This window comes from Camelus bactrianus, chromosome 7 (assembly GCF_048773025.1).
Source record: "Camelus bactrianus isolate YW-2024 breed Bactrian camel chromosome 7, ASM4877302v1, whole genome shotgun sequence".
Lineage (NCBI taxonomy): Eukaryota > Metazoa > Chordata > Mammalia > Artiodactyla > Camelidae > Camelus > Camelus bactrianus.
Genome location: NC_133545.1, coordinates 74,699,842 through 74,725,501, shown reverse-complemented (window position 1 = coordinate 74,725,501; position 25,660 = coordinate 74,699,842). Strand labels below are relative to the sequence as shown.

The 25,660-nt window shown below is 39.0% G+C and overlaps 1 protein-coding gene and 1 pseudogene across 13 annotated transcripts in view; one reads left to right on the top strand and one right to left on the bottom strand.

Moving 5' to 3' along the window:
- NAPEPLD (N-acyl phosphatidylethanolamine phospholipase D) overlaps positions 1-25,660 on the top strand; it is an 89,248-nt gene that overhangs the window by 28,388 nt on the left and 35,200 nt on the right. For 8 of the 13 annotated variants that reach the window (XM_074367612.1, XM_074367615.1, XM_074367609.1 and 5 more), the window contains exon 1: positions 206-846. The exons of 2 other annotated variants lie outside the window; for them this stretch is intronic. In XM_074367612.1, the coding sequence (XP_074223713.1) occupies positions 626-846 (221 nt within the window). In that variant the 5' untranslated portion in view covers positions 206-625. Of the gene's footprint in view, positions 1-205; positions 847-874; positions 1,031-1,064; positions 1,196-1,304; positions 1,371-25,660 lie in introns of those variants that run through there. 3 more of the 13 variants (XM_074367616.1, XM_045510490.2, XM_045510493.2) reach the window with 3 other exon arrangements.
- On the bottom strand, positions 10,065-24,632 carry LOC105062429 (hematopoietically-expressed homeobox protein HHEX pseudogene; annotated as a pseudogene).

Here is a 25,660-nt window from a genome sequence, read left to right as displayed (position 1 = left end):
TTAAAAAGCAAATTTAGATGAGAACTGTGACATCTTTTTAAAAGTTAATGAGTACACTCCGTGACAAGGCAATGCTGCCATTAATATTCAAAGCCCACTTTACTCATTTCTAACCACAGTTTAGTTTCTTCTGTATCAGGCTCATGGAGCCATAGGTTGTAAGCATCCTGCTACCAAGTGCTTGTCTGCTATGATGGCGCAATTGATGAGAGGCCACCAAGATCCTATTTACTTTTAGTAATTATGGCGGGTATCCGGGAAGGTGTTCGCGTGATATGAAAGTTAGCCTCTGGTTTAGGACAGGGAGCCAGTTTGGTGTTGGAAGGGCTCCTGCGGCGTGTGCGCGAGGCGCGGGCCAGTGCGGGCCGGGCGGAGGGGTTAAGCGCCCCGCGGCGTCTCCTTTAAAATCAAGGCCTCTGCACGGGGTCCCCGGGGGCGGCCATCTTGGTAAAGGCCGGAGCGGCGGCGGCGGCCAGCGCGGGGTTGACGCTGGCAGGGCTGCCAGATTCAAAGGCCACAATGAGTGAGCGACCGGGCGACGCGAAGCGAACTTAGTCCGGCCTGGGTCCCACGTGGCCTGGGGGCTCCGGGTGGGCCGCCGACGCGGCGCCAGCTCGCGGCCAGGATGGTGAGGCGGCGAGCGCTGAGGGGCTGCCTGCACCTGCTGGCGCCCACGGCGGAGCTGGCGCGGCGAGGCCGGGGGCGGAGGAACCCGGGCGCCGGCCATCGTGGCCCCTCCCGCTGCGCGGGGGTGCTGGGTCCCGGGGCGCGGCGGCCCGCAGCCGAGGAGCAGCAGCAGCAGCGGCGGCGGAGGCAGCGCGCACGCCCAGCCGCCTTCAGCACCAGGTAAGCCCACGCTCACGCGCCTTCCTGCCTCCCGCCGGCGTTCCCTCGCGGCTTGGCTCGCTTCCTCCTCGGTCTCCGGGCGGAGCCGAGTACACGCCCCGGCCCGGGGCTGCTTGGACTCTACCGCGGAGTGGAGCGGGCTGTGGGTGGATTCCCTCTTCCCAGCCCTGGGGATGCCGCACTTGTGAGTGGCAGGAATTCGTTTGACTATCCGTACCCCCAAGCTGCCTGGGTGAAGAGCTACAGTAGTTTTTTTTTCTGCTTGGGAGAGTAGCCATCTCTGGGATTTGTTTTAGGTCCTATCTTCTTTGCAGATCACTAGGTTGCGGCTTCACCGATTGGAATACATGTAGGTGTATCTTCTTGGGTTGTAGGACAAGGAGTGGGTGGACAACTTCCTTAGAGATTTATTTCTGCTTCACCTATAGTATTTATCTTTTAAAAATCCGTTCTAACAGGTTTCTCCCCTCCTATCTTGAAAGTTAACCACGGAATGGAAGTGAAGAGCTAAAGATTGGAGTCAGGTGAGGCGAGGTGGTGGAAGGAAGCCTGTACTTTCTAGAGTTTTCTGTTTGGGGGTTTGTTTCTCAAATTTATCATTATTGCTGGCTTTTCAGAACAGGTATTCAGATAGTTTTTTCCTTCTCTTTGGATAGAACTTGCTATAATCCAGGTAATTGAGACGAATAGGCTTTTATAGGCTTCCGAGTCTCATGCATCAGCTGAACCTGTAAAGTATTAAGAGAATGAGAAAAGTTAACCTTTAAAAAGTCACTTAGTTCTCTTTGCCTTGCAGTTCTATATATGTTAGACGATGATTCACTCTGGTTTAGTTTGGCTTATTAACATGAAGTGTTTGCTGTGTGATAATTCTGATTAATTATTGAGAAAGTCGTTCCTCAGATACAGCTCTCTGGAAATTGAGAAGTAATTTCCATCTTTGTTAAAAATGAATATCTAGCAGTTCCATTTCTATTTTCAGTTACATTGGTTTTGATGTAGCCTCAGACATAGGTATCATTTAGAAAGAAGTTACATAATCTTGAAGAAAAGATTGCCTGTGACTACAATAGTCTGATTTTGTTGCAAGAAAGTATTAGTTCTGTTAGAGAAGAAATTTAAAATTTGCTTAAAATAATTTAAGAGAGATACTGCCTTCAGTTCAAACTGTTTTAAGTCGACTGAAAATGTAGTCACAATTTTCAGGTTTTATTTCATTACATTCTGTAGGCTTTCTTGCAATAATTTCGGTAAGTCTCTAAGAGATGAAAATACTTAGTGTATTTCTCATACTCTTGTTTTCACTCAATTCCAGTTGTACAGATTTCATATGCAAAATTTAATTTTTAAATTAGTCTTTATAACTGTGTGAAGAATATTTTAATATAAGCATTCCATCATAGGGTTTGGGTTTGGGTTATGCTTTAGATGATCCAGTCATCCTGTATGAAAAGAGTATTATGTTACTTTGAGTATTAGTGAGTTTGGGAAATTGGAATTTTTAAGAACTTTTTGTCTGTGTCTGGAAAAGTACTATTGCCTTTAATTTTGTTGTTTCATTCTGTTTTTTCTTCATAGTGATAGATAGCTGTGGATGTAGTGGGTTTTTCCATTCCATTTTACTCTTTTTTTGCAAATCAGAATATGGCTGTAACTGGAGGACTGTGTTGATCTGGGCAGTTTAGATTAAAATGCAAACAAGTAAGAGGTGTTTTCATTGAAGTTTTATTGGGGAAGTGAACTGTGCACATAATTAATGGTTAACGAGCACCTTTATCCTGAAGACCTAGGAGAGCACATATAAAATTGGCATTAAAAAAAAAAAAAACCATGTGATTTCTAGCATAAGGTTCACGTAATGTACCATTCTAACTGCTAGAATACTAAAGAATTCTACCTATTTGTATTTATAGTGCTTTGCTCAAGCTGTCTTTTGAATTTAGTAACGATTTATTGTGTATTTAAGTTGTTTTTTTTTTTAATTGAAGTATAGTCAGTTTACAATGTGTCAATTTCTGGTGTACAGCATAATGCTTCAGTCATAAATGAATATACTCATTTTCATATTCTTTTTCACCGTAAGCTACTACAAGATATTGAATATAGTTTCCTGTGCTATACTATATGAACTTGTTTATGTATTTTATATATACCAGTCTGTATCTGCAAATCTCGAACTCCCAATTAAGTATTTTATTAACAGACTTGCAACAGATTATGTATGAACTCATATGTCCCCTGGGGCAGTTTTGTTATGTCAGAGATATGGTCTTGCTAACTAAGCTGGTTAAATGATGTGTTATAATTGTGATTTATAAAGTTCTTTCAAGTATTCTTTCATGTATTTATTTTTCATTTGGTTTTATAGACAGTACGTGTGATTATTAACCCCCTTTCACAGATAAGGGAAACAGGAAACAGATTGTAGGAGATGTTAGTGATTTGTTCAAGGTTCCTTAGCGCAGCAGCCCTGGCTTTTGGCAGAATGTGTGTAGACACTGCTGCCTCTTGTAGGAAAGGGGTACCAGTTGAAGCCAAGGTAAGAGTGGTTTGGACAAGCAAGCTTTGGTCAGCATCACAGCCACAGATTGCACCCTTAAACCCATTGGTTGGGAATGGTCAGTGCCATTGGCTATGGGGGCACAAGGCTGGCATCTAGATGGGTCAGTGCAAATTCAAAAGTGATTGACCTACCCTGGTGGTCTAGTGGTTAGGATTCGGCGCTCTTGAAAGTGATTGAAAATCTACTCACTGTGCACCTGCTACCTAGAACAATTGATCTTTCCCCTTGAAGGCAGATTTTCCTGTTTTTCTAATTTGGCGGCCTTCTCAGATTAAGAGATAGTAACACTGATGGACCAGTAAATGTGTGTAGACATGTGTTCTTTTGTAATGTCTCTCAGTTACAAGAGTCAAGTTGTCAGAGTAAAGAAACACCAAGCTTCCTCATTGTTAAGGGCACTCCTTAAACTAGGCAGATACTAGTTCTGCTTGCAAAAGATCCTGAAGCTGGGACAACTGGACGGCAGACACAATTTGTTTTGAAAGTTGTTTTCTGTATTTTAAAGGTCTTTCAGATTACAAAGATACTTGTTTTCAAGCTACTGTGTTCATTCCTCCAGCTTGTTTAGAGAGTTGATGAACAGTACTACAATATATATTTAGAATATTGTGCTATTGTGTGGTGAAAGTAACTAATGACAGCTTAAAGAGTTTCTGGGCTCCAAGTTCTTTATTAAAACCTGAGGCCAGTTTATCTGTTTATGAGCTCAACTAAGTGAAATACCCAACATGAGGTGAATGTTGTCATCTGTCTTCCCCTGCTGACCACGTGCTCTTTTGGTTCTAAGTGTTTCTAAGCATAATTCAGATGAGAATATGGCTAATCAACAGTCCAGGCTCCATCACCAGCCAGAACTGGAGTGTCAGGCTTCTCTCTGGCCTGACTTGCTCCACCTGTAAAGGAAAGGGGTCACAGAGTGATGACTCGGGTTGTGGAGGGTTCAAGTTGGAAAGGACCTTAGAGAGTAAATGAATGGACCAATCTCTTTTAACTCACAGATTTCATGTTTCTGCTCTTCCAGGAGCATTTAGCCTCTCATCATACCACAGAACTGAAACATCAAAATTACACATTTCCACCATTTCTCAGAGATGAGATACAGATCTTGCTGACTTAACGATGGGGTTACGTCCTCATCAACACAACGTCAAGTTGAGAATACCGTAATATGAAAGTGTATTTAATACACCTAACCTATTGAACATCATAGCTCAGCCTAACTTGCCTTAAATCTGCTCAGAACTCTTACGTTAGCCCAGAGTTGGGCAAAATCATCTGACACAAAGCCTATTTTATAATAAGAGTGGTGAATATCTCATGTAATTGGATACTGTAATGAAAGTGAAAAACAATGGTTATAAGTGTATTGGGGGTGTTTACCCTCATGACTGCCAGCCAGCGATCCAGTTCCCCCCCGCCCCGGAGCTGCCACTGCCCAGCATTGAGAGAGAGTATCTTTCAGTCAACTTATTGCTAGCCTGGGAAAGATCAAAATACACAGTTCAAATTAGGGTTTCTCCTGCATGGGGATTGCTTTTGTACTACTGTAAAGTTGAGAAGTTGTAAGTTGAACCATTGTAAGTTGGGGACTGTCCTTACTTTAAAATTCTTGCTTGAGAGTTGATTCCTTTCTTATTCTTTCCCCATATAGTGTATCAATTTTATATGTAGACAAAATGTCCGTTTGGAACCCATTTTTCCACTGGGTGAACGTGAATGCTGGTGCACATATTGAATATCATCCCAAGGAAGAATTTGACAAACTTTTGATGTTCTCAGCTACATTCTCTTGGTTAAGCCTGATCATGTAAAGCTTTATAATTTTCTTTCTTAGCTGCCCGAATATCTTAAAACCATACTGTACAATAATGCTCATCTCCAATTTAGTATAAACGGCCCACGTTTTAATAAATTTTGTTGAAAACATACCTATGCATATATATATATGGTACCCTGAGGCTGTAGAGTGATTAATCTTCCAGATTTTCCCAGGACTGAGGGGGTTCCCAGTATGCAGGATTTCCAGTGCTAAAACTGGGAAAGCCCTGGGCGTTGTTCCTCTCACCTCAAGGTGTCTCTTTGTGGACGTGATTAAAAATTCTTCCAGTTGGAAGGAGAAAATGCCAGGTAGTTCTATGCTGATGAACTCGACCTTTTTTTTTTTCAAGGCACGGAAAATGTCTTCAAGACACCGTGTATATTTTCTGTTTATATGACTGAAATACAGAATTGATTTAGTATTTGTTCTTTTTTGTGTGACTTTAAGTGAGAACAATTTAGCAATTAAATAGAATAGTTACATTACTTTGAAATCTTGTAAAATTAAAAGGGCAATTACAAGGGAACTAGTATTAATTTTTGAGTGTCTACTAAGTGTTTTTTACTTTGAAAGGGGGTTAAAAAAAAAAAAAAAGACATTGAATGCAAGAAAGGCCAGCCTTGTCGGTGAGACCATAACTGCTGACTGTATGCTGCTAACTTGAGGATCTGGGTATCTGTTCAAGATAAATGTATTGGGCTTTCCTTGCAGACTCAACATGATTAGTGGATAAAGCATGGGCTTTTGGAGTCTGATCAACTTGGGTGGGATTTCTAGGTCCAGCTGTTACCAGCTTTTTGACTTTATGCAAACTATTAAACTCTGAACCTCTGTTACATCACCTTTAATATGAAGATGATACCTACCTCGTGGGAATGTTGTGAGGATTGAATGAGGTAATGAGTGTCTGACTCACAGTAAGTGCTCAGTAAACGATGCACTGTAGCGCTCATGGTGCTGTTCAGTGTATGTACGTTTGGATTAGGAAGGCTCTGGTTTTGGATAATTAGCTTTTGTTTTTATAGCTTCCCTAAACTTACAAGTTAGAGTCATGATTGTATCATTCAGAATTAGTTTGCGGAGGGTCCACAGTTGGAAAGTCCAGGCTTGTTACATGGCCTCTGAAGTCCTGGTTCTCTACACCATTTCTGGGAAATGGCCCTCATACTCCTGGCCCAGGATGGCTGCAGGCAGCAGGATGCAGGAAGAGTTAAGAATGCCTCCCTTTTCCTTAAGGAGACTCCCAGAATCACTGTATAATTCTGCTGCTTTTATCACATTGGCCAGAGTGTCATCAGTACAGCCATCCCTAACTGGAGGGGTGATTAGCTCCCCAAAGTAAAACTGTGTTTCTGTTGTTGAGGAGAAAAGGTGGACTAGATTTTATGGTGGGCATCTTCTTGTCTTTACCGCTTTGTCACCACTTGACCAGTATAGAATTCAGCTACTCAAGTATTCCCTGAGAGTTTTTGGTTATCTCCATAATTAGTAGACTTAGTGGGGTACCCTTTGAATTTTGTCTCTCTCCTTTGGTTACTTTTACCTTCTCCTATAATTTGATTCCCAGCAGATTTTTCCAGAAACAATTAACTCTATTCCAGTGAAGAGGAATTAGGAGTTTAAGCTCCTGTTCATTTATGCATTCAGTAAATATTTATTGAGCATCATTAGGTACAGGCTGCAGTGGATTATTATAGACAATATGAATCATCACTGCGTGTGCTTCCGTTTTTGGTTTTTTTTTTTTTGTTTGTTTGTTTGTTTTTTTGCTTTGGCTTCCTGTATGCACACAGTTGAATTTGTTCCTCAGCTGGACTGAGTACAAGTCTGACCTATCAAACTTCGTTCTCAGCAGTGTAGCTCCCCTGTCCTAGTTCTGTGTAGCCAAATTGGGGTTAGACCACCTTTTAACTTGGAGTGCAAGACAGGGAGGAAGAGGAGGCTTTATTGGCAGCTGCTATGCTGGCATAAATTCAGGGTAAAATTCCTTTGGTCTTTCGTAAATGCCTGTGTGAATTGCTGGTGCAGAGTAGTGCTTTTCAACCCTGCCTGCATATCAGAATCACCCACAGAGCTTTTAAAAACTACCTGGGGAGCCTCCACCTGACATTTTGATTCAGGAGCCTCAGGTGCAGTTTAAAAAGCTCTCCAGGTAATTTTGGTGTGCAGTCAGTATTGAGAATCACAGGTTTAAGGCTTTGCACCCAGCTGGCTTGGAAATCTCTTTGCCAGTCATGCTGGAGGTCACATTCTTCCTTGATAACATGTTTGTTTGTTTGTTAGAGGAGGTAGGGAACTGAAGCCGGGACCGTGTGCATGATAAGCATGGCTTTGCCACTGAGCTATATCTTCCCTTCTTGATAACCTGTTTTAACCACGGGAAGGGAGAGTGGGAGAGCTCAGAGACTAGGACAGAAGACGTAAAACTGAACTGCTTTAGGGGATGAATTGCTAGAGGTGGCCTTGCTTGCCTGTTTTGCTTGTTTCTATTGTGGGAAATGTTTCCTTTGAGCCAGTGAATCTCAGTAACTGGGGCTCCAGCTCTGGGGAAAGTGCTGGTTGTGGTATGTGGCCGCTGTTAATATTGAGTCTGCACATTTTTGCTCCCTGGTGGGCAACAAACGGAGGTGAAGGGGGTGGGGGTGGAGAGGATTATTATTTTCAGAACCAGGACAGTATCAAGGTTTATAAGAGCTCCCGGTGAATCTGGAAAAGTTGGCGGGGCCACTAGGAGCTGTGGGTTTGCAGGAACCTGTGGACAATCGTGGTTTCGTATTTGTTCTAAGAGCTGTGTGAATTTCAGGAAGACCAGGGCTTCTCTTACTCAAATACAAGAACAGAAACACAGTCCAGAGTTTATTCCCTTTCCGTTTATTCATGTATTGCCCTCGTCCCCTGTCTTATTAGTGCAGACATTTCAGGATGGAATAGTATTCCACTAACCTTTAGTAGATGATGTTCAGGACATAGTGAAACAGGGGCTTATGTATCGAGGGCTTCCTATATGCCAGACGCTGGGCTAAGGATTATGTTGATTTTGTCCAGTAACCTAATGAGTGGGCACCAGACAAGGAAACTAAGGGTTAGAAAGGATGACAAGGGTGCCAAGTTGGGAAGTATTTATTCTAAAATGTTTTAAATCCCCTGTGCTCCTTTTCCTGGTAATGTGGTCTTTCCTGATAACTGATTCAAATATGTTTTAATTATATCCTTTTTTTGATAGTACTTTTATAATTTACCACATCCTGGTCTTAAACAACATGCTGAATTGAACTCAGGGATCTCAAAGTTCCTCTGAACCTCAAAATTGTCTTAGTTGACCTTTTGGGGGTGTCTCAGAGTCTTCACTCTAACACCACTGTTACACTGTCAGGACATGGGCTGAACAGGGTCTGATCTGGGCCTGCTTCCTTGTAAAACCTCCACTGGTGGTTGGTCATTTACCTTTAAATCACAAAGGCTCGGCAAGGCTGACCTCCAGGGCAGCGTAACACCTGCCTTTCTGCCGTGTTCATTCGTCCTGAATCAGGTGTTCCTGTACCTCTCTAGTGACTTTCTTGCTTTCCATTACCCTCTGTCCATGGCAGGGCCCTTGGCTGCATTCAGAAGCTTATGAGCCTTTTCAGCATCTCTGACCCCTGGGATCACAGGACTCTCTTGCAGTGCCAACCACGCAGCATGTAAGGAAGGGTGTTTCTCACCACGACAAGATTTGGGGCAGTTGTTTTGAAAGTGCTTTATTCTAAAGACTATGATTTTCATTATTCAGAGCTGACACTTCTAAAAACATGAAATCATGCCAACATTTGTGTGATTGCCTGTGGGATTTTTTACCCCCTGTAAAGGATTTTGAATCCTTGGGGTTAGGGGCTTACATTGCCTGCTGCGCCTGGGGAGCTAGAACTTAGATATAGCAGACATTCAAACAGGGTTTGTTAAATATGACTTTAAAAAATGTTTTAGTGGAGGCCCTTACAAATCTGAAATCTTATTTAAGGTTGAAAGTCTAAGAGCTGTTTGTACCAGACTTGTCCTGAAATCTCTCCTGAACGATTTCATGCTCTGAGGAACTCCTAGGCTGCCTGATCACAGTGAAACTACATTCTCCCTGTGGCTGACTCTGCAGTTCTCACGTGGAAAATACTTTGCTTCTCCCCTCCTACCTCAGCCTAGGAAAAGTAGTCGGATCTGAACTGCTTTCCCTGGGGGCTTCCACATGGGGCTGAGGGCATGGAACCTGGTAGCCCAAGGTGCTCGGCCACTTTAGAGAGGATGGCTCTTCAGTGGTCTAAGCTGGCTCTGGTGCAGCCAAAGACTGTTAGAATTTTAGGGGTGGACAATCCTTGACTTCTTTTGCAGTTATGGCCCAGTCTTCTCATTTTACAGATGAATAAAGTGAGTTGATAATAAATTAAATGACTTTTTAAAGGTTGCAGAATTTAGCAGAGCAAAAGTTGCAGTCAGAAGTTTTTAAAAGAGAGCACCTTTCCCCTTGTTACCCTTTCTTACTGTCCAGGAGCTGTGAAGACACGTTTCTCCATTGCTTTTTTTATGGGTTATGGTTGAAACAAACTTTTCTTTTTGCATAGTTGATTATGAGACAGATTAGGAGAGAGAGTCAGGCCATAGTTTGAAAGCATATTTCTGTTGTAACCTTGGATTAAGAAATAGAAAATGAACATTTAAGATCCTCTAACAATGTACAATACATTTTGACGTTTCACCAGCATCAGTTTAGTCTTTACTCCCCATCCTCCCCAACCTTTTCAGTGAAATAATCCTGTATTTTTAGATGTTACTGACTACACTAGAAATGAATCTGCACTTTTTGTTGGGTATTATTTTTAAGATATTAAGGAGGCAATAATGATATCATTTCTTTTTTTTTCATTTTTCAGTTTTATTAGGTAGAATTGTTACAATTTGACTGCACATATAGAATATTACATGTAAGTACATATACACAATATACTGCACATATTTTTAAATTTACATATATGTACTGTTCATTGTTTCTAAGAATGTTTAGAGCTTTAGCTTTTTTAGCTTAGTTATCAAAGGAATAAAGCCAACCACAAAATAAGAATTAATTCAAAAAGACACATACACCCTATTAACGGCAACATTATTTATAATTGCCAAGATACGGAAGCATCGTAAGTGTACATCAATAGATGAATGGATAAAGAAGATGCAGCATATATATGTAATGGAATACAACTCATCCATAAGAAAGAAGGCTACTTTGCCATTTGCAGCCCTTCATTCACTTTTTTTTTCCACTTCAAAAACCAGAATTTTATAACTGACATAAACATTTCCATTGCATCAAAAAGAACAAAATATCTAGAAATAAACTTAACCAAGGAGATTACCTATATTCTGAAAACTGTAAAACACTGATGAAGGAAATTGAAGATGATACAAAGAAATGGAAAGATACCTTGTGCTCTTGGATTGGAAGAATCAACATTATCAACATGGCTGTACTACACAAAGCAACCCACAGATCCAATGCAGCTCCTGTCAAAGTACTCAACAATTTTCACAGAACTAGAATAAACAATTCCAAAATTTATATGGAACCATAAAAGACCCCAAACTGCCAAAACAATCTTTAGTAGGTCTTTTTTTTTCTTCTGCTTTTTGTTCTTTTCTTTTGGTTTGAAGACTAGAGAAGTTCCTTTAACATTTGTTATAAAGCTGGTTTGGTGGTGCTGAATTCTTTTAGCTTTTGTTTATCTGTGAAGCTTTTGATTTCTCCATCAAATCTGAATGAGAGCCTTGCTGGATAGAGTATTCTTGGTTGTGGGTTTTTCGCTTTCATCACTTTAAATATATCTTGCCATTCCCTTTTGGTCTGTAGAGTTTCTGCTGAAAAAATCAGCTGGTAACCTTATGGGAGTTCCCTTGCATGTTATTTGTTGCTTTTCTCTTGCTGATACCATTTCAATAAACATTATTTTATACATGTTTTCTCAGTTTGCGATAACATGCCATTGTAATTTTATCATCCCAAGAATTCCAGTTATGATACTGTAAATGGCATTTTTAAATGGACTTTGGTCTTAAGTTGGCTCTTTAATCTTGTTTTTTGTTTCTCATTCTTTTCAAAGCTTTGCTTTCTTATTTACCTATAGGAGGAACTCTTATTATAGAGGAAGCTCCTTCAGTGTTCATGTATTTTGGCAACTTAAAATCTGTAAACAGCCTGTGAAATGACTTTTGGTTCAGTAGGTTGAATTTTGTCAAATAGCCAGAATTTTCAAAGCCTTTGGCATTCCATGATCAAGAACATGTGTTGTTCTTGACTACTTTTTGAAAAGAAAACATGTTCTCTAATTTGTATCCCGTGGAGTCTGATTGTGTTTCATATTCATTCCTCTCAAAAACTGTCAATTCTGAGTCTTACGTGTTGTCAGTAAGTTAACATTTCTTTGTGAATTATTTGTGTCAAATGACAAAAATAACACATTTTAGTAACGAATTTGCTGTCCTTTATTCAAGGGAAGAGTCTTAGTCCACAGATTGGGGGAATGCAGAGCCTCACAAGGAGTGGAGGGCTCTTCCCTGAGGATTTTGGGCAGGGACGAGTTCTGTAGAAGAGCTTGCTGGAAGAGGCAATGTGGAAACACGGTGTGACTGGCCAGGAGGGCGGGCATTTCCTTATAAGGCCAGCAGATCCTGTTTTCTAGGGGAAGGTAAGCTAGCTAAGCTGAGTGGGAGGATTGTGATGGATATGTTAGGATTCCTTGACACGTTTCCTGTAACACAGGCGGACTTGGGTCTAGATTTGTGGTGTGGTTTAGGCCACTGGGGTGGCCTCCGGTTTGGGGGGCCCCCCAGTATACAAATTAACTTCCTCATTCATCAAAGTAATTTTTCTGTCTGTAATGAGATGAGCACTTTATAAGACAAATGTAAAGTCTTTTTTTCTTCTTTTGGATGGAATTCTTTTTTTTTTTAAACATCTCTGTCTTTTTTTTTGTTTGTTTTAATTGAAGTGCAGTCAGTTACAATGTGTCAGTTTCTGGTGTACAGCACAGTGTCCTAGTCATGCATATATATACATATATTCATTTTCATATTCTTTTTCGTTAAAAGTTATTACAAGACATTGAATATAGTTCCCTGTGCTATACAGAAGAAACTTTTTAAGTCTATTTTTATATATAGTGGCTACTTTTGTAAATCTCAAACTCCCAAATTTATCCCTTCCCACCCCTGGTAACCATAAGGTTGTTTACTATGTCTGCAAGTTTCTGTTTTGTAGATGATACCTTTTTTTTTTTTCCTTTCTTTTTTTTTAGATTCCATATAGGGGGAGTGTATAGCTCAAGTGGTAGAGTGCACGCTTAGCATGCATGAGGTCCTGGGTTCAAACCTCAGTACCTCTATTAAAGAAAAATAAATAAATACATAAACCTAATTACCCCCCCAAAAAATAAATAGATTCCATATATGAGTGATATCATATGGTATTTCTCTTTCTGACTTACTTCACTTGCTGCAAATGTCATTTTATTCTTTTTTGTGGCTGAGTAGTGTTCCATTGTATAAATACACCACAACTTCTTTACCCAGTCATCTGTTGATGGACATTTAGGTTGCGTCCATGTCTTGGCTGTTGTATACAGTGCTGCTATGAACATTGGGCTGTGTGTATCTTTTCGAGTTAAGAGTTCCCTCTGGATATATACCCAGAAGTGGGGTTGCTAGATCATATGATAAGTCTGTTTTTAGTGTTTTGAGGAATCTGCATACAGTTTTCCACGATGGCTGCACCAAACTACATTCCCATCAGCAGTGTAGGAGGGTTCTCTTTCTCCACATCCTCTCCAGCATTTTATCGTTCATGGACTTTTGAATGATGGCCATTCTGACTGGTGTGAGATGATACCTTATTGTAGTTTTGATTTGCATTTCTCTGATAATTAGCAATATTGAGCATTTTTTCATGTGCCTATTGGCCATTTGTATGTCTTCATTGGAGAATTGCTTGTTTAGATCTTCTATCCATTTTTGGATTGGATTTTTTTGTTGTTGTCATTAAGTTGTTTGAGCTGTTTATATATTCTGAAAATTAAGCCTTTGTCAGTCGCATCATTTACAGATATTTTGTCCCATTCCATAGGTTGTCATTTTGCTTATGGTTTCTTTTGCTGTGCAAAAGCTTTTAAGTTTAATTAGGTCCCATTTGTTTATTTTTGCTCTTGTTTCTATTGCCTGGGTAGACTGCCCTAGGAGAACATTGCTAAGATGTATGTCAGAGAATGTTTTACCTATGTTCTCTTCTAGAAGATTTATCATGTCATATGTTTAAGTCTTTAAGCCATTTTGAGTTTATTTTTGTGTATGGAGTGAGGGAGTGTTCTAACTTCATTGATTTACATGCTGCTGTCCAGTTTTCCCACCACCACTTGCTAAAGAGACTGTCTTTTCTCCACTGTATATTCTTGCCTCATTTGTCAAAGATTAATTGACCATAGGTCTGTGGGTTTATTTCGGGGTCTCTTTTCTGTTCCACTGATCCATATGTCTGTTTTTACGATAGTATCACGCTGTTTTGATTACTGTAGCTCAGAGGAATTGTCTGAAGTCCGGGAGGGTTATTCCTCCAGCTTCATTCTTTTTCTTCAATATTGCTTTGGCAATTCTGGGTCTTTTGTAATTCCATATAAATTTTAGGATTGTTCTAGTTCTGTGAAAAATGTCCTGGGTAATTTGATACGGATAATATTAAATCTGTAGGTTGTCTTGTCATTATGACCATTTTAACCATATTTCAGCTTCCAATCCAATAGCATGGGATGTCTTTCCAGTTCTTTAAGTCATCTTTAATTTCCTTAATCATTGTTTTTTGGTTCTCCATGTATAACTCCTTCACCTTCTTTGTCAGATTTATTCCTAAGTATTTTATTGTTTTTGATACAAATTTAAAAGGGATTCTTTCTTTACTTTCTTTTGCTGCTAGTTCATTGTTGACAGAAATGCAACTGACTTCTAAGTCACAGTATCTTCCATGATTTATAAAAAGGATAAGGATGCTTAGACTTTCTATAAAAGTGTTTTTTTTTTTTTACATAAAATTTTTAAGGAAGGAAAAATTTCAAGAATCTTGAGTTTTTGAATCTGGAATTCTAGGATGTTATCTTTCACCTGAAAAAATAACTCCATTGGATCAAAAGTTTCTATTTATGATAATCACTCTCCTCCTGAACATAGATAACATTAATAGTAATGGTTTGCATTTTTACAGCACTTAGAAATACTAACCCGTGATGTCACTGCTCCTTGTTACAGTTTTTCAAGAAGACAGGAGTTATTTTTATTTAGCAGATGAGTAAGCCCCAGTTTAGAGAGGTTCAGTTACTCTCCCAAAGCTCACACCTCTGATAGCACTGGATTCCTGTCTTCCTGACTCCCAACTAATGTACTTTCCACTATTGTGAAGATAAATTGCTTAGTGAGGTGTAGAGGTTTGTAGTATAGATACATAGACCTAAATAGATATTCTGTATGTATGAATTTATTAATCCTAACTAATATTTTGGACACTATTTATACTAAAAGTTGTAACTATTAGCATCGATAATTAAGTATGTTAATTTGCTGACCCTCCTTTCCTCTGTGAACAAGAGCTGAGTTTCTATACAACAGCTCAATTTAAACAAGCTAGAATCCAGAAGCAAGTTTAAAGGTAACAGGGCCCTATGACAACCGATAAATATAAAATATAAATGTTATTTTTCAAGAAGAATTTGTTACAAAAAAGTTAACATAAATTCCATCTAGTAATTGTCAACTACTTTCACTACATTTCTTTGAAGATTAATTGCCAACTTGATAGCAGGAAGACTTTAATCCCCATGTCTCTAACCAAAGAGAGGTCTGAGCTCTGACATTTGGTAAAGACAACTCTGCCAAGTACAAATATTTTACTTCAGTAACTGCACACATAGATAAAATGCTTTCAAAAAGCAAGAATGCGTTATTTCAAAAGCAAATGTTTCATCCTTTCTTTCTTTAACATTTAAGATTTGCCACCTGCCTAGAATTGAATGCATTGCTTTATTATTTAAAAAAAAATTGAGGAAAAAATTACACTAGTACAGTGTATGTTTGGTATTTCAACATACTCGTGAATCATGATATTGAGAATCATTATTCCTAGATTTGACGCTTAATAAATACTACTTGAATGACTGCTCATTACTTACCAACAAAGATGCTAACATTAAATCTGGAAAATATTCAGAGCTGTATTTTCACACATCTAAAATAACACTAAATTCGCAATTTTGTATTTGCTCTCTTTAGTGAAGAAGAGGGTTCTTTTAATACAGTGCTAGATAACAGCTAATGAAACTACTTCAGTTCATTGAAATGTCTGCACAGGGCTCTGCTGGTTAAAACTAAACTGTCCGCACTCTTTGCATGCAGTACAGGTTTCCCTCGAGACTGGTGTTCACCCCCCAGTGGCATTTAGGAGACTGGAGGGAGGGCAGATTTGTCCAAGCATGGGAAGTACACTGGATAATGGAAGGGAGAATGTTCTGTGGGAGGTCTGTACATAACATACATCCACAAAGGAAAGTGCTGATTTGTTTTTTATCCATGAATTTCATTTTTAAGTTTATTAACTTAATCAGTTTTGCTAAAAAAACTAAAGGAAAGCAAAGCAAATAGAAACTTAATATTCAGCACCTGGGAGCACAGTACAAAGTGGTGCATTTCAATTTCAAGACAGACATTTTATTCAGATTTTAACACCACAGCTGTCAGGTTGTGTCATATAATGAATACATGACATAATTATAATTGATTGTATTTTAACTTTCTTAGTGGCGCGTAACTGTTATAAATTCATAGTGTCTTAAATTGGATGAAAATCAGAATAACATGAAGATGTTTAACAAATAAACTCCCTTTTGAAACACTCGTTGTCTGCAACTTACATGCACCCATGAGTACGCCCATCACCTTTCACTTAACGTTGGTCTGAAATCACGACAGAATTTTCACTTAACGTTAACTTGGAAGACAGATATATAGCAAGAAAGATTTGGGAAATTTTCTACATTTAAATAAGAAAAGGCCAGCCTAGATGTTAAGGGGTTTATCTGAGTTTGCAAAGCTGAAAGCTAGTTAATAGAAGGACCATACCTCGAACCCAGCTTCCTTTAGTTCTAGTTTTCCTATCACGTTATCTTTGAGGTTTAAGGACGCCTCTGTGATATGTTGGCTGTGCCCACTGCAGAATGACCAGGGGACCCACTTGAGCCTTCTGGTGACCTAGTGCTCAGGGAGGCTCCAGGCATCTCAACGTGCTGAGGCTCCCTTGTCCCTGGAGCACCTGTTGACAGAGCTTCAGAGCTGGTAGTTTTGCACATTCACTGACAGACTTCAGTACTTTTCCTCCAAAAGAATGAGTATAGATGATCACGGTTAGATTTCTTCTTTTTATGTATATATAATTTTATTTCTATATATTATATATATATTTCATATGTATTTACTGAAGTGTATAGGCAGTTTACAATTTTTGGGTCAATTTCTGGTGTACAGCAGTGTTTCAGTTGTACATGAACATACATATATTCGTTTTTTTGTATTTTTTTCACCATAAATTACTACAAGATACCGAATATGGTTTCCTGTGCTATACAGCATGAACTTGTTTATCTATTCTATATATATATGAGTATCTGCAAATCTCAAACTCCCAGTTTATCCCCTCCTACCTCCCCACCCTCCTGGTAACTACACGTTTGTTCTCTGTGTCTGAGAGTCTGTTTCTGTTCTGCAAATAAGTTTGTTTGCTTTTTTTTTTTTTTTAAGATTCTTCAAAAAGTGATACCATATGGTATTCTTCTTTCTCCTTTCTCTTTCTGGCTTACTTCACTTAGAATGACAATCTCCAGATCCATCGATGTTGCTGCAAATGGCATTATTTTCTTCTTTTTTATGGTTGAGTAGTAGTCCATTGTGTGTGTGTGTGTGTGTGTGTGTGTGTTTGTATGTATGTATACACACCGCATCTTTATCCAGTCATCTGTCAATGGACATTTGGGTTGTTTCCATATCTTGGCTATTGTAGATAGTGCTGCTATGAACATTGAGGTGCTTGTGTCTTTTTTTTTTTTTTTTAATTGAAGTATAGTCAGTTTACAATGTTGTGTCAATTTCTGGTATACAGCACAATACTTCAGTCATAGAGGAACATACATATTCATTTTCATATTTTTCACTGTAGGTTACTATAGGATATTGAATATAGTTCACTGCTATACAGTATCAACTTGTTTGTCTGTTTTATGTATATTAGTTAATATCTTCAAATCTAGAATTCCCAATTTATCCCTTCCCATCCCTTTTCCCCCCTGGTAACTGTAGATTTGTTTTCTATGTCTGTGAGTCTGTTTCTATTTTATAAATAAGTTCATTTGCCTTTTTTTTTAAAATAGATTCCGCATATAAGTGATATCTTATGGTGTTTTTCCTTCTCTTTCTGGCTTCACTTAGAATGACGATCCTTTGGTCAATCCATGTTGCTGCAAATGGCATTATTTTATTCTTTTTTTATGGCTGAGGAGTAGTCCATTGTATAAATATACCACAGCTTCTTTATCCAGTCATCTGTCAGTGGACATTTAGGTTGTTTTCTGTTTTGGCTATTATATACAGTGCTGCTGTGAACATTGGGGTGCATGCATCTTTTAGAATTAGAATTCCCTCTGGATATATACACAAGAGTGGGATTGCTGGATCATACGGTAGGTCTATTTTTAATTTTTTGAGGAATCTCCATATTGTTTTCCATAGGCTGCACCAAACTACCTTCCCACCAGCAGTATAGGAGAGTTCCCTTTTCTCTATACCCTCTCCAGCATTTATTGTTTGTGGACTTTTTAAAGATGGCCATTCTGACTGGTGTGAGTTGATACTTCACTGTAGTTTTGATTTGCATTTCTCTGAAAAGTAGTGATATTGAGTCTTTTTTTTTTTCCATGTGCCTATTGGCCATTTGTAGGTCTTCATTGAAGCGTTGCTTGTTTAGGTCTTAGGCCCAGTTTTGGATTGGGTTGCTTGTTTTTTTGATATTAAGGTGTTTGAGCTGTTTGTGTATTTTGGAAATTAAGCCCTTGTCAGTCACATCATTTGCAGATATTTTTCTCCCATTCTGTAGGTTGTCTTTTTGTTTTGTTGATGGTATCATTAGCTGTGCAAAAGCTTTTAAGCTTAAATGGATCCTATTTGTTTATTTTTGCTTTTATTTCCATTACTCCAGGAGCTGGTTCAAAAAATACATTGCTGTGGTTTATGTCTGAGAGTGTTCTGCCTATGTTTTCCTCTAAGAGTTTTATAGTATCTGGTGTTACATTTAGGTCTTTAATCCATTTACTTTATTTTTATATATGGGGTTAGAGAATGTTCTAATTTCAGTCTTATACAGGTACCTGTCCAGTTTTCCCAGCACCACTTTTTGAAGAGACTGTCTTTTCTCCATTGTATATTCTTGCCTCCTTTGTTGTAGATTGACTGTAAGTGCGTGGGTTTATTTCTGGACTTCCCTGTTCCATTGATCTATGTGTCTGCTTTTGTGCCAGTAACATACTGTTTTGATTACTCTAGCTTTGTAGCATAGCCTGAAGCCAGGGAGCATGATTCCCCCAGCTCCGTTCTTCATTTTCAAGATTGTTTTGGCTATTTGGAGTCTTTTGTGTTTCCATACAAATTTTAACATTTTTTGTTCCAGCTCTGTGAAGAAGGTCATTGGTAATTTGATAAGAACTGCATTAAATCTATAAATTGCCCTGGGCAGTATGGCCCTTTTTTCCATACTGATTCTTCCAATCTAAGAACACAGTATATCTTTCCATTTGTTTATGTTGTCTCTGCCCACTTTCTGGAGAATTTTGATCATAAATGGATGTTGAATTTTATCAAAAGCTTTTTCTGCATCTATTAAGATTTATCATATGGCTTTTATTCTTTAATTTGTTAATGTGGTGTATCATGTTGATTGATTTGCAGATATTGAAAAATCCCTGCGTCCCTGGAATAAATCCCACTTGATCATGGTGTGTGATCCTTTTAATGCATTCTTGGAGTTGATTTACTAGTATTTTGTTGAGGATTTTTGCATCCATATTCATAAGTGATACTGGCTTTGAATTTTTTTTTTTTTTTTTTTTTTTTTGTGATATCTTTGTCTGGTTTTAGTATCAGGGTGATGAAGTTCTCATAGAATGACTTTGAAAGTGTTCCTTCCTCTGCAGTTTTTTGGAATAGTTTCAGAAGGATAGGTGTTAACTTATTTTTTGAATTGAAGTACAGTCAGTTACAGTGTGTCAGTTTCTGGTGTACAGCACAATGTCCCAGTCATGCATATACATACATATATTCCTTTTCGTATTCTTTTTCATTAAATGTTATTACAAGATATTGAACATAGTTCCCTTTGCTATACAGAAGAAACTTTTTTTTAAATCTGTTTTTATGTATAGTGGCAAACATTTGTAAATCTCATACTCCCAATTTATCGCTTCCAACTCCCTTTCCCCGGTAACCGTAAGTTTGTTTACCATGTCTATGAGTCTCTTTCTGTTTTGTAGAATAGTTTATAGTGTCTTTTTTTTTTAGATTGCACATATGAGTGATATCATATGATATTTTTCTTTCTCTTTCTGGCTTACTTCACTTAGAATGACGATCCTTTGGTCCATCCATGTTGCTGCAAATGGCATTATTTTATTCTTTTTTATGGCTGAGGAGTAGTCCATTGTATAAATATACCACAGCTTCTTTATCCAGTCATCTGTCAGTGGACATTTAGGTTGTTTTCTATGTTTTGGCTATTATATACAGTGCTGCTGTGAACATTGGGGTGCATGTATCTTTTAGAATTAGAATTCCCTCTGGATATATACCCAGGAGTGGGATTGCTGGATCATATGGTAAGTCAATTTTTAGTGTTTTGAAGACTCTCCATACTGTTTTTCCGTGATGGCTGCACCAAACTACATTCCCACCAGCAGTGTAGGAGAATTCCCTTTTCTTTATACCCTCTCCAGCATTTATTGTTGTGTGGACTTTTGAATGATGGCCATTCTGACTGGTGTGAGTTGATACTTCACTGTAGTTTTGATTTGCATTTCTCTGATAAATAGTGATATTGAGGGTTTTTTTGTTTTTTTTTTCATGTGCCTATTGGCCATTTGTATGTCTTCACTGGAGCATTGCTTGTTTGTTTATTCTGCCCATTTTTGGATTGGGTTGTTTGTATTTTTATTAGGTTGTGTGAGCTATTCATATATTCTGGAAATTAAGCCCTTGTCAGTCACATCATTTGCAGATATTTTCTCTCATCCCATAGTTTGTTGTTTTGCTTATGATTTCCTTTGCTGTTCTAAAGCTTGTAAGTTTAATTAGGTCCCATTTGTTTATTTTTGCTTTTATTTCTATTGCCTGGGTAGACTGCCCTAGGAGAACATTGCTGAGATTTATGTCAGAGAATGTTTTACCCACATTCTCTTGTAGGAGATTTATCATGTCTTGCTTATATTTAAGTTCTGAGTTTATTTTTGTGTATGTATTGTGGGAGTGTTCTAACTTCATTGATTAACATGCTGCTATCCAGTTTTCCCAAAACTATTTGCTGAAGAGACTGTCTTGTTTTTGCCTCCTTTGTCAAAGATTAGTTGACTATACGTCTGTGGGTTTATTTCTGGCCTGTCTGTTCTGTTCCACTGATCCATATATCTGGTTTTTATGCTAATACCACACTCTTTGATGACTGTAGCTCTGTAGTATTGTCTGAAGTCTGGGAGGTTTATTCCTCCAGCTTTGTTCTTTTTCTTCAATATTGCTTTGGCAATTCTGGGTCTTTTGTGATTCCATGTAAATTTTAGGATAGTTCTTTTTCTGTGGGGAAAAAAAAATGTCCTGGGTAATTTGATAGGGATCACATTAAATCCGTGGATTGCCTTGGGCAGTATGACCATTTTTAATGGTAATTGATTCTTCCAATCCAAGAACATGGGATATCTTTCCATATCTTTAAGTCATCTTTAATTCCCTTAATCAATGTTTTGTAGTTCTCCATGTATAAGTCTTTCACCTCCTTGGTCAGATTTATTCCTAAGTATTTTACTGTTTTGAATGCAATTTTAAAAGGGATTGTTTCTTTACTTTCTTTTTCTGCTAATTCATTGTTAGTGTAAAGAAATGAAAGTGATTTTTTTTTTTTGAGATCAGTTGTCCCACCGACGGATTTATTTTATAGACAAGTTATTCATTTAAAATAACAAACCATTTGGGCTATTTTTTTTTTTACAGTGAACAATTATATACATACATTATAAACACTATTTAACATAAAATGCATATCTAAGGTCTCCTTACATTTAACTAACCTGCTACTTCTACTTCATCTGTGATTAATTTTAGTCACTGATGAGTAAGTTTCTCTGCTTAAACTGGACTGTGCTGTCCCCTTAGCACCTTGGTCAAACCAGGTACTAAGTGATAGTACAAAACAAGCATTTATGTTTATGAACTATTCCTCTCTGACAAAAAGAACACATATGTTCCCGGGACAAGAGCTCTAAGATGGTTTTGGATTTAAGAGAGCAGTGTAAGAATGTAATATGAAAGTAAAGAATGTTTACCAAAGAAAGTGAAAAATGTTTCCTTTGAAATATTCCAAGGCTGCCTGAATTGTGTGCCCCATTTTCAAGTCATACCTCTGGATTTGGAGTGCCCCTTTGCTTTTCCATTAAGTGGGATGTAGATACAGATTATAGAAAAGTCATTCAAGGAGGTCCTGTTAAAATCTTAATAAAAGTTATCAATTTAACAAAAAGTTCAAAATTACTTATTATAAATAGAAAAAACCAATTTAATTTTTTTAAGTGTGAATTTAATCAGTGAAGATTCCCTTTATCATACAACCTAAAATCAGTACATAGAGTATTTAAGTCAAAATTAAGGTTTAGTGTGAATTTGTTACTTAGCCAGTGCATCAAATATTTTAGCCTTCCAGAATACTACAGAATGAATTCCCTTTCTCATACAGTTTTCTAGTTCATCTGTGGAGGTTTTCTATAGTAATTGTTATTCACAAGTCCAGTTTTCTGAACATGCCAGTGTCAATCGTCATCATCCAACATTAAAATAGCCTTTATCGCCCTCAATGTGCACTTCCTGATCAGAATCCTGTGAGATCTCTGATTCAGGTTCCTCCTGGGAGGCAGGGGAGGGTGAACCCTGAGAGCTATCCAAAGCACCTTTATTCTGTTCGCTGGGAAGGCTTGCCTCAGGTCACAGGAATTGTCCAAACTTTACAGTTCTTTTTTGTTTTGAGGGTTCGCCTGTTTTAGTCTTTTCTATTTAGTACGTCGATTCTGAAACCAGGTTTTGACCTGCCTCTTGCTAAGCTGCAGCATCTTGGGCAGACGCTTCCTCTCGGGCAGGGAGAGGCTTCCTTGCTGGGTCTCAAACTTCTCCAGCTCTATGACCTGGTCGTTGGAGAACCTCACCTGGCCGCCTTTCCTTTTATGCAGTGGCCTCTGCAGGAAAGGACTCCAGAGCAGGGGTTTGCCCAGAGGGTCGTGGTGGAGCAGGGCATGTGTGTAATCGTTCACTGACCGCGGAAACGGGTACTCAGGGCCCACGAAGCCTCCGGGTCCATAGGCTGCGGCCAGCACGGCGGCAGAGTGGTGCTAGAAGACGGTGGATCGTGGTGGGCTCGTACACCGGGTGTCGGTAGGAGGACACGAGGCTGGTGAAGGAGGAGTTAGGGGACGGCAGTGTGGGCACGGGGATGGGCGTGGCGAGCCGCGCCCCACGGTGTCCTAGGTGTAGAACCGGTCCGGGTGCGCGGGCTGCAGCAGTGGTGTCCGCGCGAGCAGAGGGTACTGCCTGGTTCTGCTGCGCTGTGGCCCCCTGGAGAGCTGCCGGCCCGCGCCTCCCGTGCTACATTTATCTTGAAATGCCTGATTTTTGGATCTTCATCTTTTATCTTGCTACCTTGCAGAATTCTTTCATCAGCTCTAGAAGTTTTTGTGTGGAGCTTTTAGGGCTTTCTATATATGGTATCATATCATCTGCGTGTAGTGACAGTTTTACCTCTCCTTTTCCAACTTGGATCCCTTTTATTCCTTTTTCTCCCTTGATTGCTGTGGCTGAGACTTCCACTACTATGTTGAATAGAAGTAGTGAGAGTGGGCATCCTTGTCTTATTCCAGATTTTAGTGGGGAGGCTTTCAGTTTTTCACCCTTGAGTACTGTGGTGGCTGTGGGTTTGTCATAAATAGCTTTTATTATGTTGAGGTATGTTCCCTCTATACCCGCTCTTACTGGTAAGTTTTTATCATAAATGGGTGTTGAATTTTATCAAATGCTTTTTCCGCATCTATTGAGATGATCATGTGATTTCTGTCCTTTCTTTTGTTGATGTGTATCGTATTGATTCATTTGCATATGTTGAAACATCCTCATGTCCCTGAGATAAATCCAACTTGATCGTGGTGTTTATGGTCTTTTTTTATGTGTTGTTGGATTCTGTTTGCTAATATTTTGTTGAGGATTTTTGCATCTATGTTCCTCAGTGATATTGGCCTGTAATTTTCCTTTTTGGTAGTGTCTTTGTCTGACTTTGGTATCAGGGTGTTGGTGGTTTCATAGAATGAGTTTGGGAGTATTCCCTCCTCTTCAGTCTTTTGGAAGAGTTTGAGAAGGATCGGTATGAGTTTTTCTCAGTATATTTGATAGAATCCCCCAGTGAAGCCATCTGGTCCTGGACTTTTGTTTGCAGGGAGGTTTTTTACTGGTGATTCTATTTCACTTCTGTGATTGGTATGTTTAAATGATCTATTTTTTCTTGATTCAGTTTTGGTGGACTGTATGTTTCTAGAAACTTGTCTATTTCTTCTAAGTTGTCCAATTTATTGCCAAATTGTTCATGGTATTTCTGTTATGATTTTTTGAATTTCTGTGGTGTTGATTGTAATCTCTCCATTTTCATATTTTATTTGTGTCCTCTCTCTTTTCTTCTTGGTGAGCCTGGCCAGAAGTTTGTCAGTTTTGTTTACTCTTTCAAAAAAAAAACAGCTCTTGGTTTAATTGGGGGTTTTTTTCGTATTTTTTTAATTTCTATTTTACTTATTTTCTCCTTGATCTTTATTTTTTTCCTTCTGCTGACTTTAGGTTTTGTTTGTTCTTCTTTTTCTAATTATTTTATGTGGTAGGTAGGTTGTTTATTTGAGATTGTTCTTGTCAGTTAGATTTTTATGTCCTTCTGTTCCTTACCATCATTTCACACTTACAGTGCATGGAGTGAAATGGTATGTTGTAGAGCCAGCATTTTGTGTTGCTTGAACAACTCTCGTGCTCGTACATAATCCTGTGAATATCACGTCCAGGATTTTAAAATATCCTTGGGGATATTTAAGAAATCATGTTTAGAGGCCCTGTAAAGGCAGTAGGTGGCCCTGAGGTGGGACATGATGCATTTGAAGAAACAAGTGAAGGCCATGTGTTTGGATCCAAGGAGAGGGTGGGCGGGGCTAGAAACACACACCCTCCTGGACCATCTTCCTGACCTTTGCCCTCATTCTGAGAGCAGAGGGGAATCCTCTGCAGGTTTTCCCTTTTTGTTTGCTTGTTCCTTTTTTTTAAAAATCAGATTTGCCTTTAAAAAGCTCACTCCTGAAGTCTGGGTGTTGTGTGTGTTGGGGGTGGGGGTGTGTTAAGAGAGGACAGCTTTTGGTAGAGACCTGCTTCCGTGGATTGACGGGGAAAGGGGGTGAAAGCTTGAATGCGCAGGAGGTAAGAAAATGGGGGTGTTGTAAGTAGGCAACTTTGAGAGTTTATTGTCCAGGAAGAAAATCACGGAACCCATTTTTCACTCCCCTTTTACTCTCTAGGCCCCCAGAAATCTGTTTTCTCACTTTTGTCACCTCCCCACCCCCCCACCAGTAGCCTGGATCCCACAGTCATCCATTTCCTATGGGGGTCCGTGCTCCCCGTGATCTCAGGCCTCGCCTCAGACTCGCTGTGTGAAGGAAAAGCCGGGCTGGTCTAACAAGATAACTCACAAGTCTAGGAATGTGAAGGAGAGGCTGAGCTGGGCTAACAAGATAACTCACAAATCTGAGTATTGGAATACTGATCTGAGTTCTGCTGGACTAACTTGTAAATCTAGGTTAATTAGTGTTGATTTGCTGTTCATGTTTTTTGCTAGCCAGCTGGGTTCTCAAAGATACGTATCTGGCTTTGGAATGTTGGTTTGCTGCCTCCCTGCCTCCACTTTTGTGATAATGATGCTGCTAAAGCTGTTCCATGGCTATTGGCCAAATACCCCAACCTTGTACTTAACCCTATAAAACCTCATGCGCACGTCTTGGAGGTGCTCAGAGCTTCGGAGC